At 54.3% G+C, this 12,375-nt stretch overlaps 1 protein-coding gene across 2 annotated transcripts; it reads left to right on the top strand.

Moving 5' to 3' along the window:
* Positions 1 to 206: 206 nt before the first annotated feature.
* Positions 207 to 3,482, top strand: MTFP1 (mitochondrial fission process 1). Of its 2 annotated transcripts, none has more exons than XM_019743017.2 (4): positions 207 to 409; positions 1,182 to 1,309; positions 1,634 to 1,869; positions 2,852 to 3,482. In XM_019743017.2, the coding sequence occupies exons 1-4, from the start codon at positions 343 to 345 to the stop codon at positions 2,922 to 2,924; spliced, it is 504 nt and encodes a 167-aa protein (XP_019598576.1). In that variant the 5' UTR covers positions 207 to 342; the 3' UTR covers positions 2,925 to 3,482. The 2 variants fall into 2 exon arrangements, with proteins under 2 accessions (XP_019598576.1, XP_019598577.1); XM_019743018.2 differs by having other exon boundaries at positions 209 to 409; positions 1,637 to 1,869.
* Positions 3,483 to 12,375: the final 8,893 nt, after the last annotated feature.

Below are 12,375 nucleotides of genomic sequence, written 5' to 3'. Positions count from 1 at the left end.
ACACAGCTAGGAAGTGTAGCTAGGAAGTGTAGCATACTCCATTTGAATCCCAGTCCTATGCCTGCCAAACTACAGTCAGTCCTGGGAGAGGATGGTGCCAACCGCTCAACCGCTGAGAAAACATGAAGAAAATTAATCTGTAAAACCTAAGCCTGGGTAGGGGCTTCGGTGCGCGGAGGAATTTACAGACGCTCCCTGCTGGCGGGGACAGGCACGACCTATCTGTCCTTCAGTCTTGGACCTTCAACCGGTCCCGCTGCTTTGGACAGGAGCGCTAGTGGGAGCTGAGGCGGCAGAGGTGGCAGCACAGGCTGCAGTGACCAGGACGGCAGCAGAAGCGCCATGTCCGAGTCGCCCCCTCGGGGGGCCGAGCGCGACCTTTACCGGGACACGTGGGTGCGATACCTGGGTGAGAGCGGGGCGAGGGGCACAGCGACTCCTCCACCACGTAGCTATGCGAAGCGGGTCGCCGGCCGCCAGTCTGGGTCCTGGAGAAGGTGGGAGGATCTTAGTTCTCATTCTGCCCGGGCCAGAGACAGCTCAGAGAGGGCTAGGGACTTGCCCAAGGTCACACAGCTCTGGTTGGCCCAGCCTGCCCTTGAGGTCTCCGCTGGTCCAGTCTCTCAGGTGGAAGCTCGGACCCTGCTAGGAGGAACAGGGTGAGTGGGGTGCCCTGTCCCAGCATGCCCTGGGTACTTGCTGGGTAGCCAGAGCATCTGGACTCCTATCTTACCTCCTTGGCTCTGTCTGAGCTTCAGTCTCCTCCTCAGCAAAAAGAGGAACACAGGGCCTCTCATCTGGTGGTAGCTGTAAGGGTGGAATAAGATTAAGGCACAGAAAGGCCTGGCACATGGTGAGTGCCTGGTCAGTGGGGCTGCCCTTGGTCAGTCTCTGTTGCTGCCAGTTTCTCCATTCGTGCATTCTTCTGGAACCAAGACTGGGAAGGCAAGTGAGTGAGGCATAATGGTGACTGTCCTCAGCTCACCCACTATGGCCCTAAAGTCAAAGTAGGCATCATGGGTGCCATTTTATAGGCTGGGAAACGGGATCAGAGAGGTACAACCACTTGTCTAAGGTTATCCAGCTACAGCTTAGCAGGCTGGGATTGGAACTAGCTCGATTGAGTGCCCCGCTGTGGAGCAATACATGGGCCCTGGAATTAAATGTCCCCTCCTAACCAGGCTACGCCAATGAGGTGGGGGAAGCCTTCCGCTCCATGGTGCCAGCAGCTGTGGTGTGGCTGAGCTACGGTGTGTCCAGCTCCTACGTACTGGCCGATGCCATTGACAAAGGCAAGAAGGCAGGAGAGGTGAGTGTTAGCCTGCCACGCAAACCCCCGCTCCAGTCCACCCCACCTTGTGGTTCAGTCCACAGCCTTGCATGTGGTAAAGTTACCGTTGGTAAAAGCACGTGGGACAGTCCAATCCCCACAACCTCACCTCGTGCAGTCCCTACCCAAGTCCTGGATATGGACGAGTCCACCCCCATCCCTATATGGGGTACAGTCCAGAACTTAACACTCTTGTGGTCTGTCCCTGTCCTCCACTTCCCTCTCCCTGGTCCAGCCTCATACCCCTTGTCTACAGGGTTTCCTGCCTCTGTTCCTTCCGGTTTAAGTGTTTCTTGTGCCTAGCAGGTGCCAAGCCCTGAAGAAGGCCGCAGCACCAGGGTGACCATAGCCGTGGTAGACACCTTCGTGTGGCAGGCTCTGGCCTCTGTGGCCATCCCAGGATTCACTATCAACCGTGTGTGTGCTGCCTCTCTCTACGTGCTGGGCACTGCCACCCGCTGGCCTCTGGCCGTCCGAAAGTGGACCACCACTGCACTGGGACTATTGGCCATCCCCGTCATCATCCATCCCATCGACAGGTGGGCGCTGCTCCCAGCCTTAGGGACCATCCACTCCATAGGTGGGGATACGCCTTGAGAGATGTGGGGTGTACCCACTTTGCCCAGAGTAGCAGAGGCAGGGCTGGCACTCAGGGCTCCAAAGGTAGAAAGGATAGCCTATGCCCTTGTCATATGATCTGGCAGGTACTTTGGCAGTAAGGCTGGGGGGATGCCTGGAGGGCATGGGACAGAGGACAAGTAAATTCGCAGAAAAAAACAACATAAAGTCTTAGTATTACAAAATCAGCAGAGGCAGGCAGGAACAGGTGCGCCCTGGAGGGGATAGGTTTGTGGAGGTTTTGGTGACAGAAGCCCAACTAAAATTGGATTAAGTAGGAATTGTTTCGTGAAACTGAAAAATCTAGTTATGCTGTTTTCAGGCATGGCTGAATCTAGGCACCCAAATGATGTCATTAGGGGCCTGGGTCTCCTCATCCTGCTGCCCCTCCCTGACCCCATGTTGGCTTCATTCACTTTCCCCTCATGGGAGCAGAGATGGCCCCCCAGCAGCCCCCAGCTTCCATCCCACCAGCTTAGCAAGCCCCATAGGAATCTTCTTACTAGTGACAGCAAAAATCCAAAGGAAGACTGCCATTGGTCCATCCTGTCATTGTCCATTGGGCCCAGGGGTGCCCAACCCTGAGCCATTTCCACTTTTCTGATTTGCCAGGCTTGGGTCATGTGCCTGCTCTTAGAACCAGAGATAGGGCCAGACCAACATAGAGTGGGAGGACAAGTCTTTCCCCAAGGGAACATAGCTGACACTGAGGCCCTCAGTGAGTCTTTTATCCAGTCTGTGCCTCAGTTTCCCCACCTGAATAAAGAAGAGCGCGATGGCTGCCACTTGGATGGCCTTTGTGCCATGCATCTGGGAGTCCCTTCCCTAGCCCTGACCGTCTGCCTCCCGTTGCCCCATTGGCACCCCTTGGCCGCTTGCTCATCACCCTCCACTGCCCCACAGGTCGGTGGACTTCCTCCTGGACTCCAGCCTGCGCAAGCTCTATCCCTCAGTGCAGAAGCCCAGCTCCTCCTGATCCCACCCTGGTACCTGGCCTGGGGGTTGGCCCACTCCCTGCTCTGTTCCAACTGCCTCCTCCTGATGGGGGATACGATGTCTGGCTCCCTGGGGTCTGAGGCCCTGGCACCTGAGTGGGTTTGAGCTGGATGGAAACTGAGAGACAAAGGCCTCAGGGAGCAGCGGCCGCAGTGACTCACAGACAGGGGCGGGACCTGAACCTTGTCTCCCTCCATGAAATTCATCATACTAAGTGGGAGTGGACCCTGGGTGGCCCAGCCCTGTCTTTTGACAGGAAAGTAGCATCCTCCTATGGAGGATAAGAGGCCCGCAGAAGGCAAGGACTATGGCCAAGATCACTTGGCATGCTGGGGACCCAGGATTCCCAGTGGCTTGGCCAAGTCCCCCCATGGCAGCATGGCTGGACGGAGGAACAGGAGGCCCTGGGAGGAGTGCAGGAGTGCAGTAGCGGGGACCCTGAGGGCTGATTCTCTGGCCAGCCTGTCCCTGGGGTGGGGCTGCTGGGGCCTGGCTGGAAGGCAGGACAGCCCTGGTCCAATAAATCCTTCCGACATTGCGTTTTCTTCTCCTTTTCTGTTGGGAATGAGCAGGGATGTGGTGGCGAGCAGGGCTGGGGCTGACACCACAGGCCAGGCATCACTCAGTGTCTAGCACCGAGTCTGTCCGGCCCCTCCAGTCCACTGGCACTCTCCTGCAGTGGCCTGGGAGTCCACCCTTGGCACTGCAGCTTCCGTGGAGTAAGGCACTGCCCTCTTTCTGCAAGCCTCCTAAGGCACCCACACTTCTGGGAGGGGAGCCTGTTGGGCAGATGCCACCTGAAGTTGCCTGAGATGAAGACAGCCCCCATATGAGTATGACATGGGCCTCCCATTAGGGGACTTAGGAATCCTGGAGAAAAGGGTGATCCAGGAGCTGTCCCCCCACCCCACTTACCTGCCTCTCTGCCTGTCCCCCCTTGAAGGTGGGACCTGGGCAGAAGCAGGACGGACCGTCACGCTCAGCCCTGCCCCAGCCACAAATCAGTTAGGGTGAAGACCCTGTGGCCCCACCTTCACAGCTCAGGGGCAGCCCACTGGGCTAACCCATCCCCTAAAAGACCAGCTGATCCTGGGCGGGGACTTACAGGGGCTGGGGGGCCAAGTAGGATTGTTGGTTAGATAGGACGGGGGCTGGGGGGTTGTGGCTCCTCCTGTTCTTGAGGTGTCTGCAGCTGCAGGGTGAGTCTAGTGGCCTGCCCCAGAGCTGGGGTCCCTGAAGGGTCAGGGTGGGCCTTTCTCTGCCCCCTTTCTCACCCTGCACTGGTAGGGTCCCTTTCTTACGCCTCCCCATGACCTCTGCCCAGTTTCCTGCTGCTCCCCCAGCTCCCTTAAATTCTCTGAGCCCCCTTACTCCCCAGCCATCTCTCTCCCTCCTCCCACACTCCACTCTGTTCCAGTACCATCTCCCCCCAGGGCCACAGCCACACCTGCATCCCTATGACATCTGGGTTCTGCCACCAAGTGATGCTCACTTGTCTCCACCTTCTACCCTTTGGGCCCCCACTAAAGCTGGAGCCATCCAGGTCAGAGTCAGGCTTCTGTGCTCTTGGGCACAGTCTAAGCTCTTAGCCTGGCTCCAGCCTTGTGTTCCTCCCTATCACCTGCCATCAGAGCCCCCTGCCCCGCCACGTTCCTCAGCTGGAAATCCTTTTCCTCTTGGCCAACACTGAGCTTCCTTCAGAATCTTTCCCAATGCCCCTTCCATTGTTGCCCCTCAGCTCTGCCCGACTATGGGTCCCCTCTAGCCTCCGCTGCCCCACTGGTGGTCCTGCTTAGTAGAGAACTACTGGGGTGCAAGTGTGCAGGTGCCTAGCACATAGTAGGTGCTTACACTTGCAGGCATTCTCAGACTAGGCTAGTGGACAGAAGATCTGTGGACAGCCTGTCTGTGGCAGGGAGAAACTCCCCCCAGCTGTCTTACCCCACACATCTTACCCCACGCCCTGCTTTGTTCCGGAGATGCACAGGTTGATGGGGGAAGAGCACACTGGGGAGGGCTTCTGGGCAGGTTCTACTGGCCGTGTCCTCACTAAGGCCATTCTCTGGCTGCACCAGCCTGGGCTGGACTGCCAGGGTATGGTCACTTGCAGGCATGTAATCAGACGGACATCATCCCAGCGGTAAGGAGGGAGCCCCAACTCGATGCCTGCCACCTGTGCCTTGGCCCCTGCATGCCCTCCTTGGTCCCTGTCATGCCTGGCTACGTGGTTTTTGTTGCCCCATTCAAAGCGTGTGGCTTCTTCCGGCTGGTGAGGCTCATGGGGCCTGCCAGGAGCTGGGGGTACCTGGGAGGTTCTGAGGGAAGTGAGGCAGAGTTGGGTGTCTGGGCTGGACAAAGGGGTAGAATCAGCTCATACTGACTTGCTCTGTGGTCTTGGACAAGTCACAGCTTCTCTGAATCTCAGCTCCTTTCTCTAAAAGAAGCAGAGGCCTGGACTGCTACAGAATTGGGTAAACAAGAGTATGATGTACTCACCATTGGTCATCTGTGTTTACATGTGCCCTCGACTTGTACTGTCCTTTGCATCCTCAATTAGCCCCATGAGGAGGTAGAACTAACGCCCCCATTTTCCAGATAATGAAACAGGTTCACCGAAGGGAATGCCCCATCGTCTAACCACCAGTTGCAACTGAGCACATCATTCTCCAAAGCAAAACAGGTTTTTGAGCAAGACAGGATCTTGAACAGGAAGACAGGAAAGAGGCCCAGGACGGGTGATGACGATCAGGCAAGGCCAAGCTGGGGATGTACCTGTTCTGGCTTTCTGCACCATCTTAAGGAGCTAGAGTCCCCCCAGATATTCAGGAAGATTCTTTGCTGACATGGTGTATGCATCCCCACCTAGACACTCGGAGCAGACCCCCATTGCAGCCGTTGGCCATTGAGTCAACTGTATAGTCTGGTGGTGAGCACTACCCAGCCCTTAGCCGGGCTCGGGCCCTGACTCCTGGAGGTCCCACAGGAGGAAGAAGGATGGGTGGGGTGGGGTCATCCCCTCCAGCAAGCGGGGCAGCAGGCACTAACCTCATGAGCCCCGTGATGTGAGCCTGACTCAGAGCTGGGTGTGCTCACCTGGGAGCCTGAATTTGGAATCCTCGAATTGTCCTGGCCCCTTCTCTCCTGTCCTCATGCCTGCCTGGACTGCCCTGGGGGACTTGTCATGGGCCTCTGTGTTTTCTAGATTAGCCCCTACTTTCTTGTCTGCTAGCCTGGAACTGCCCACCTTGTCTCCAGCCTCCTTGAGGGACTGGCTTCCTGGCTGGGGTTGGACATCTGGACTTTAGCGTGTAACTTTGGCCTGGTTCGTCCCTTCCTACAGGTAAGGGACATGGGCTGAGCAGAACCAATAACACAAGGGAAAGGGAGCCCCTGGCTCAGGGACGCCTCTGCTTCCTGTTCTGTGCTAGACCATCTCTGGTGAGAGCAGGAATAAAGGAAGGGCCAGGTGGCAGGGTTGGAAGGATACTGGGCTTCAAGTGACCTGGCCCTGGTTTGCCTGCTTTTCTCTCTTGCTATGCGGCCTTGGACAAGCCCTTCAGTGTCTTGGCCGAATGTCAACCCCATCTGGTTTTCTTTCTAGCCCAGGATGGAGGCGTGCTGGAGGCTCCAGACCCGGCCGACACCAGCACCATCTTCCTGGGCTCTGAGCTCCATGTGGAATTTTCTATGATTGGTAGCTTCCATCAGCCAATCATACGCGGACACTTGTGTCACCAGCCCCAGCCAGGATCTGGCAGTGGCGCCTATGCACTACAGCCTCATCAGGCATCATGGCTACTGGACCTAGGGAAGGGGCAGGTTAGGATGGGACTATTCAAAGGGTGGTGTCTCTGGGAAGGGTGGGACAGGGGCTGAGAACCTTTCCAGGGCCAGAAGGGAAAGATGCCCAGTTGGTGGCTTCTGGGAGATGTTGGGTGGTCCTCTTCAGGTCAGGGAGCAAGATCTCTTTACTGGCCTTTTGGCCTCTGGAGCCCCTCGTGAAGTGGGGATAGTGTCAGAATCTTCCCAGCACTGTTGTGTAGATTGAATGGGGCAAAGCTTAGCTCAGTGCCTGACATGCAGAATTCTCAATAAATGATGGTGTGTGGTGGTGTGGAAGCAGGGCTGGGACCGGACCCCATTTCAGGATTGTTCTCTGGGTTCTGCCAACCTCCTGGCCTGAGCCTTTCCGGTGTCTGGTGCATGGCCAGGACGCTGGTTCCCACTTCCTGCCCCGAGGTATCCCCAAGAGACTGAAGCTCTCCTTCCAAGGCTTCCGTGTTATCAATACTCCTGATGATGTGAGTGTCCTAAGTGTCTGGGTCCCCTCACCCCTCACTTTCCAAAGATTGCTCAGCCTAGATCTCCTAGGTCCCCACCACAGGTTTATGTGCACTGCCAACTACTGGTCTCGGAGCCAAAGTCCCCATCTGATGCTGGCCCCAAGAAGGCCTGTTCCTTCCACAGGGACACAACCAGGCGAGCCACATTTACCAAAGGTGTATTGTATGCCCTGTCCTGTAACCAGCATTCGATGGACGTAACTTCTCTTAATTGCCTGGGAGGTGAGGAAACTGAGGCTTAAAGTGGCTCAGATTAACTTGCAAAAGAGCTTGGCCCTCCTGTAATAGTTCCCCATGGCCGGCTTGATCAACACAAGTGTCTTGGCCTAGATTGGGCAGTGTGAGGTATGTTAGGAATAGACTTTTGGCCCCTCTGGGCTTTGACCAGCCTCTGCCCCTCATACCAGGACATCTCCTGGCTCACTGATGCTGATGACAGGGCCTCTGCTCATGGTGGTGTTGACATCCCCCTGGCATAGGTTTCTTCATCTTCCATCACTCACTGCTGCTGACTCAGGGCCCAGAGCCTCGTGGCACGTCTAGCTACAGGTCTGGACAGTGGGGTCTAAGGAGCCCGCGGCACCTACCAGTTTTCCAATAAAGAGATGTTCACCAATGACTTCAGCGCTCATGATTTTCCTGAGGCAGGGAAACGAGGCCCCCAGAACAGGGGAGAGTGTTGGGCTTCCTGCGAGGTGATGCCCTTAGACATGAGCAGAGCCTGTGTCTGCCACATGTGGGCTTGGGCAGGAGCGGTGAGGTGATGGGCAAACCTGTGGCCTGCCTGGGCTCAGGGTGCTTCTCTGTTCTTTAATGTTTGCTCAACAACCCAGCAGCACCCTACGGCAGAGGTTGGGCCTTTTCTGGGTGCCTGATGTCTGGGCCCACTTGGAGGTCCACTTTGTACATTCTTTTGCTGTGGGCCAATGCATGGTATGCTAGAGCTGCTCACAGGGGCCAGAGCCAATTGTTAACATCTCAGGAGTTTCATGAATTGCTGGTTAAACACAGCCATTATTAAAAGTTAAACAATATAAAAAAATAAACAATGTAAACTTAGATTTAAATACATTATATAAGAAAACAAAGATAGGAATAAGTTCTCATCACAAGAAAAAAAATGTAATTCTGTGTGATGATGGATGTTAACTAGACTTATGGTGGTGATCATTTTGACTGGGCTTTCTGATACACTGTTCCCTCCAATATATACAAATATCAAATCATTGCTATATACCTGAAATTAGTATGATGTACATATCAGTTATATCTCAAAAAACAATTAAGCCAAAAAAAAAAAAAAAAAGCCCCACAGGTAGTAAATATTCAAAATGTATTTATTTTATTTATTTTTTTAAATTGGGGAACAGTGTGTTTTTCCAGGACCCATCAGCTCCATGTCAAGTCATTGTTTTTCAATCTAGTTGTGGGGGGTGCACCTCAGCTCCAAGTCAAGTTGTTGTTTTTTTTCCAATCTAGTTGTGGAGGGTGCAGCTCACTGGCCCATGTGGGAATTGAACCGGAGACCTTGGTGTTACGAGCACTGTGCTCTAACCACTGAGCAAACTGGCCACCCCATCAAAATGTATTGCTTCCTAATTATTTTACTAGATTGAACTGTTATCTATACTGTTGAGGTTATTTACATCTCTTGTATTTATTTGGTGGACATGCCTTCTTGTAGTGTACACACTGCTTCTCAACTCCGTGTACCATGAGTTTACTTGGGTAGCTTGACGTAGGCCATGATGGGAATATTTACACCACGGAGATCAACAAATCGGGTCTCCCTGCCCTGGGAGCCAGTGGTTAAACATTTACCAGCGCACCACTGTTCTGGCTCTCCTGCTAACCCGGGAGATGGGTCAGTAGCACTATTCCCCTTTCCAGACCCACATTCTAAGGATCAGAGAGGCCAAGTGACCTGGCAGAGGCCTCACAGCCTATAGGGTCATAGGTATGATGCAGCCCTGGTCTGCTCTATCCTTTCCCAATACAGGGAAAAGAGAAGGTCGCCTGGGCTACAGCCCCTGCTTGTCCAGAGCCCTTGCTCCAGGTTTCCTCCCACCCCTGGCTACTACCCTAGCACCTGATACTTGGGCTCAGACCCTTCTCGCTCCTCCCTGGCTGCTCCCTCTTACTCCTGTAGCTTCTGTCTCCAAGGCTTTGCTATCACATCTCCTATCTGTCCCTTCCAGGCCTGGATGAGGGCAGCAGCCTCGGGCTCGCCCCCTTCCAAGCTTTTCTATCTGGCTAACCATTTCTTCGAATATTCAGAACCAAGTCCGGACTCCTGTGGTGGCTCTGAGAGCCTTGCGTGACCTGGACAACCCCGTCCTTGTCCCCCACCGCCAATTTTATTTCAGCCATGCCATCCTTTTTGGTTTCTTGGATTTAGCATTTCTCTTGACTGGGCTTTCTCATACGCTGTTCCCACCAATTGGGGCACTTCCTTTCAGCCTCGCCCCTACTCCTTCCTGCTGGCACACCCACCCTCCTCCACTACAAAATACCCTTCCTCAGTTCACCCCTTTAAGGAAGCCTCAGGCCCCTTAGGGGCTGGCTTGGAAGTCTTTTCTGGGGTCCCTCCAAACCAACCCTTCCTCCATTGCCTGGGAAGATGCAGCACACCCCTGCTGAGATTGGGGGAGAGCAGTATTTTCCCACTCTCAGCCTTTGTCCTAGAGCATGCTGGGAGGTGTGTCCCTCGGTGGCCACCTTCATGCAATGCTCATCTGCGCCATAAGGAGGCAGCACCTCCCAACGTGCTTCTGTTGGCTGTTTCAAATTTCCTCTAGGGTTATTTACAACAGTGTCTGTTAGAGTGTGCCAGGTCCTATGCTAAGTGCTTACTCTGATGTATCTCATTTACTCTTTACAACCGCATCATGGTTAGGTCCCTGTTTCCTGGAGTTGGCATCACTGGCGCAGTTTACATAGCCCCCTCCACACCCTTCAACTTTCCCCTCCCACCCTCCTCTCCAGCCCTCTGCTCCCTAACCCAGTACTGATTCCATGCCTACTGCCTTCCTGCCCATAGCTCTCTACACAGTCAGGGGCAGAGCTGACTTACAGGCTGTGTGACCATGGGCAAATTACCTAACCTCTCTGAACCGGTTTCCACACTGTACAGACTTGCCCTCCAGTCTAGCTACGGGGACCCACTGGGCTGACACACTGAAGCTGCTGTGAGGATGACAGGAGAAATGGCTCACAGAATATTTAGCCATGGGACTCACAGAGAGAACTCCACAAACATTGGGTATTATTAATGTAGCAAGAGACATTACTCAAGGGTGAACACTGTTAGTCAGTGTTTCATCACTGACTAACCCAGATATAAAGTATGCCAATTACATAGTTTAGGGATTCCACAACTGAGAATTTATTTACAGGAAATAATTGGGTGATTATTAGATGTGTATCTAAGGGTGATCGTCATGGTCTTATTTGTACGAACTGAAATCTTGGGAACTCCTTAAGTGCCCAATGCAAAAAGGAACTTTCTTCTAAACTGATCATGCTGATGGCTGAATCTCCCCAGGTGCCTCCTCTATTCTGACAGCTGCCGGGACCCAGTCTGAACACCTCAATCTTGCATTCAGAACCTCCAGGCCTCGGCAGGCTCATGGCAGGCTCATCTCTCACCATGTCACATCCCTGCACCTACAGTCATGCCTCCGCTGACCCCATTCCCTGGGTATACAGGGAATGTGCCTTCTGTGGCTTTGCTCAGGTCACGCCATCTGCCAGGAATGCCCTCTCCATCCTCATTTCCCTCTGTTCCCAGCCTTGAAGGCACAGCTGTAAGGGTGCCTGCTCCATGAGCCCCTTTCAGCATCCTCTCTCAGACGGAATCATCTTGCTGTACAGCACCCTACATAATCATGGGGTCTATGGGGTCCTCCTTCCCCATAGACAAGAGTTAGGAAATGACACCCACAGAGAACATGAGTGGAGCTCTTATTATGTATGTGCCAGGTACTTTGATAAGCATTGTGTTGTGTCACCTGCATAAGAGGCTGTGATAATGCCACCAATTAACATCCTTAAAAAGATTGAGTCCTCTATGCTGTAAGCCTTCCATCAGCGTTGACTCTTACTATGATTAAATCCTGTGTGAGGGAAGAGGACTGAGGAGCCTTCTCTAAAATCAGGAGACATTGCAGGCAGGTAGCGGGCACAGGTAGGGGCATATGGAAGTACGTGGCCTAGGCCCAGCTCAGCTGTGCTCTGGCTCACCTGTGGGCTCCAGGTAGGCTTGTTCCTTCCCCAGCCTCCTCTGGGCCTATTTAAGGAGGCTTGTGGGGGGCGAGCACTGTTCCTTTTCATTATGGCCACCCCCAGGGAGCTTCTGAGGGTTGCCCTGATCTTGCTGTTTGGTAAGGTCTGGGAAATGGGGTTCCCTTTGGAGCAGGGGTGGTAGACGGGGGTCCTCCTCCTGCCTTCCCTGCCCCTGAGCTAAGCATCCGTCCACCAGCCGTGCACCTGGTGAGTCCTCTGGAGGATAACTTGTCCCACCGCACTTGGCCTAGGCTGTTACAGGAGCCAGACTTGGGATCCTGGGGATACAGGGAGGAGGGGGCTCCCATCCTGATGGCCTGTGAGTCACTCTGCCAGTGACCTCCAACACTCAGCCCCATCTCCCAATGCCCCCTTCCCCAGAGCCCCTGGCTGTGTCCCCCACTGAGTGCAGAGGACACCAGGACGCTGGGTCACCCGTTCTTCGCCGCAGACCTTTACCCTGTGTCTGGGGAGCCTGTTAGCCCATCCCAGGCTGAGCAGGACCCTCCGGGGAGTCCAGGACAGTCCTGCTTCTTGAAGCTTGGGCTCCCCAGCCAGGCCACCTTGGGGGCAGGACCCCACCCTCACCCTGCCCCCCTGGCCTCTAGGGCAGAGACTGGCATGTAGTAGATGCTCAGCAAATACTCAACAGATGCCTTAAATTTTTTCTCCTTTTTAAAATTGCTCTGTCCTAGGCTCTCTGGGTTGAGACAGTCCCTCAGAGAGGCAGTGTAGCAAGGTGGTCAGGACCCCAAAGTGTAAAAAGAATGAGCTGGGAGCCATGTAGGAGTGAGTCTGCTTACT

This window comes from Rhinolophus sinicus, linkage group LG16 (genome assembly GCF_036562045.2).
Source record: "Rhinolophus sinicus isolate RSC01 linkage group LG16, ASM3656204v1, whole genome shotgun sequence".
NCBI lineage: Eukaryota > Metazoa > Chordata > Mammalia > Chiroptera > Rhinolophidae > Rhinolophus > Rhinolophus sinicus.
The sequence above is the reverse complement of the archived record's forward strand: the minus strand, read 5'-3'. Positions and strand labels throughout refer to the sequence as shown.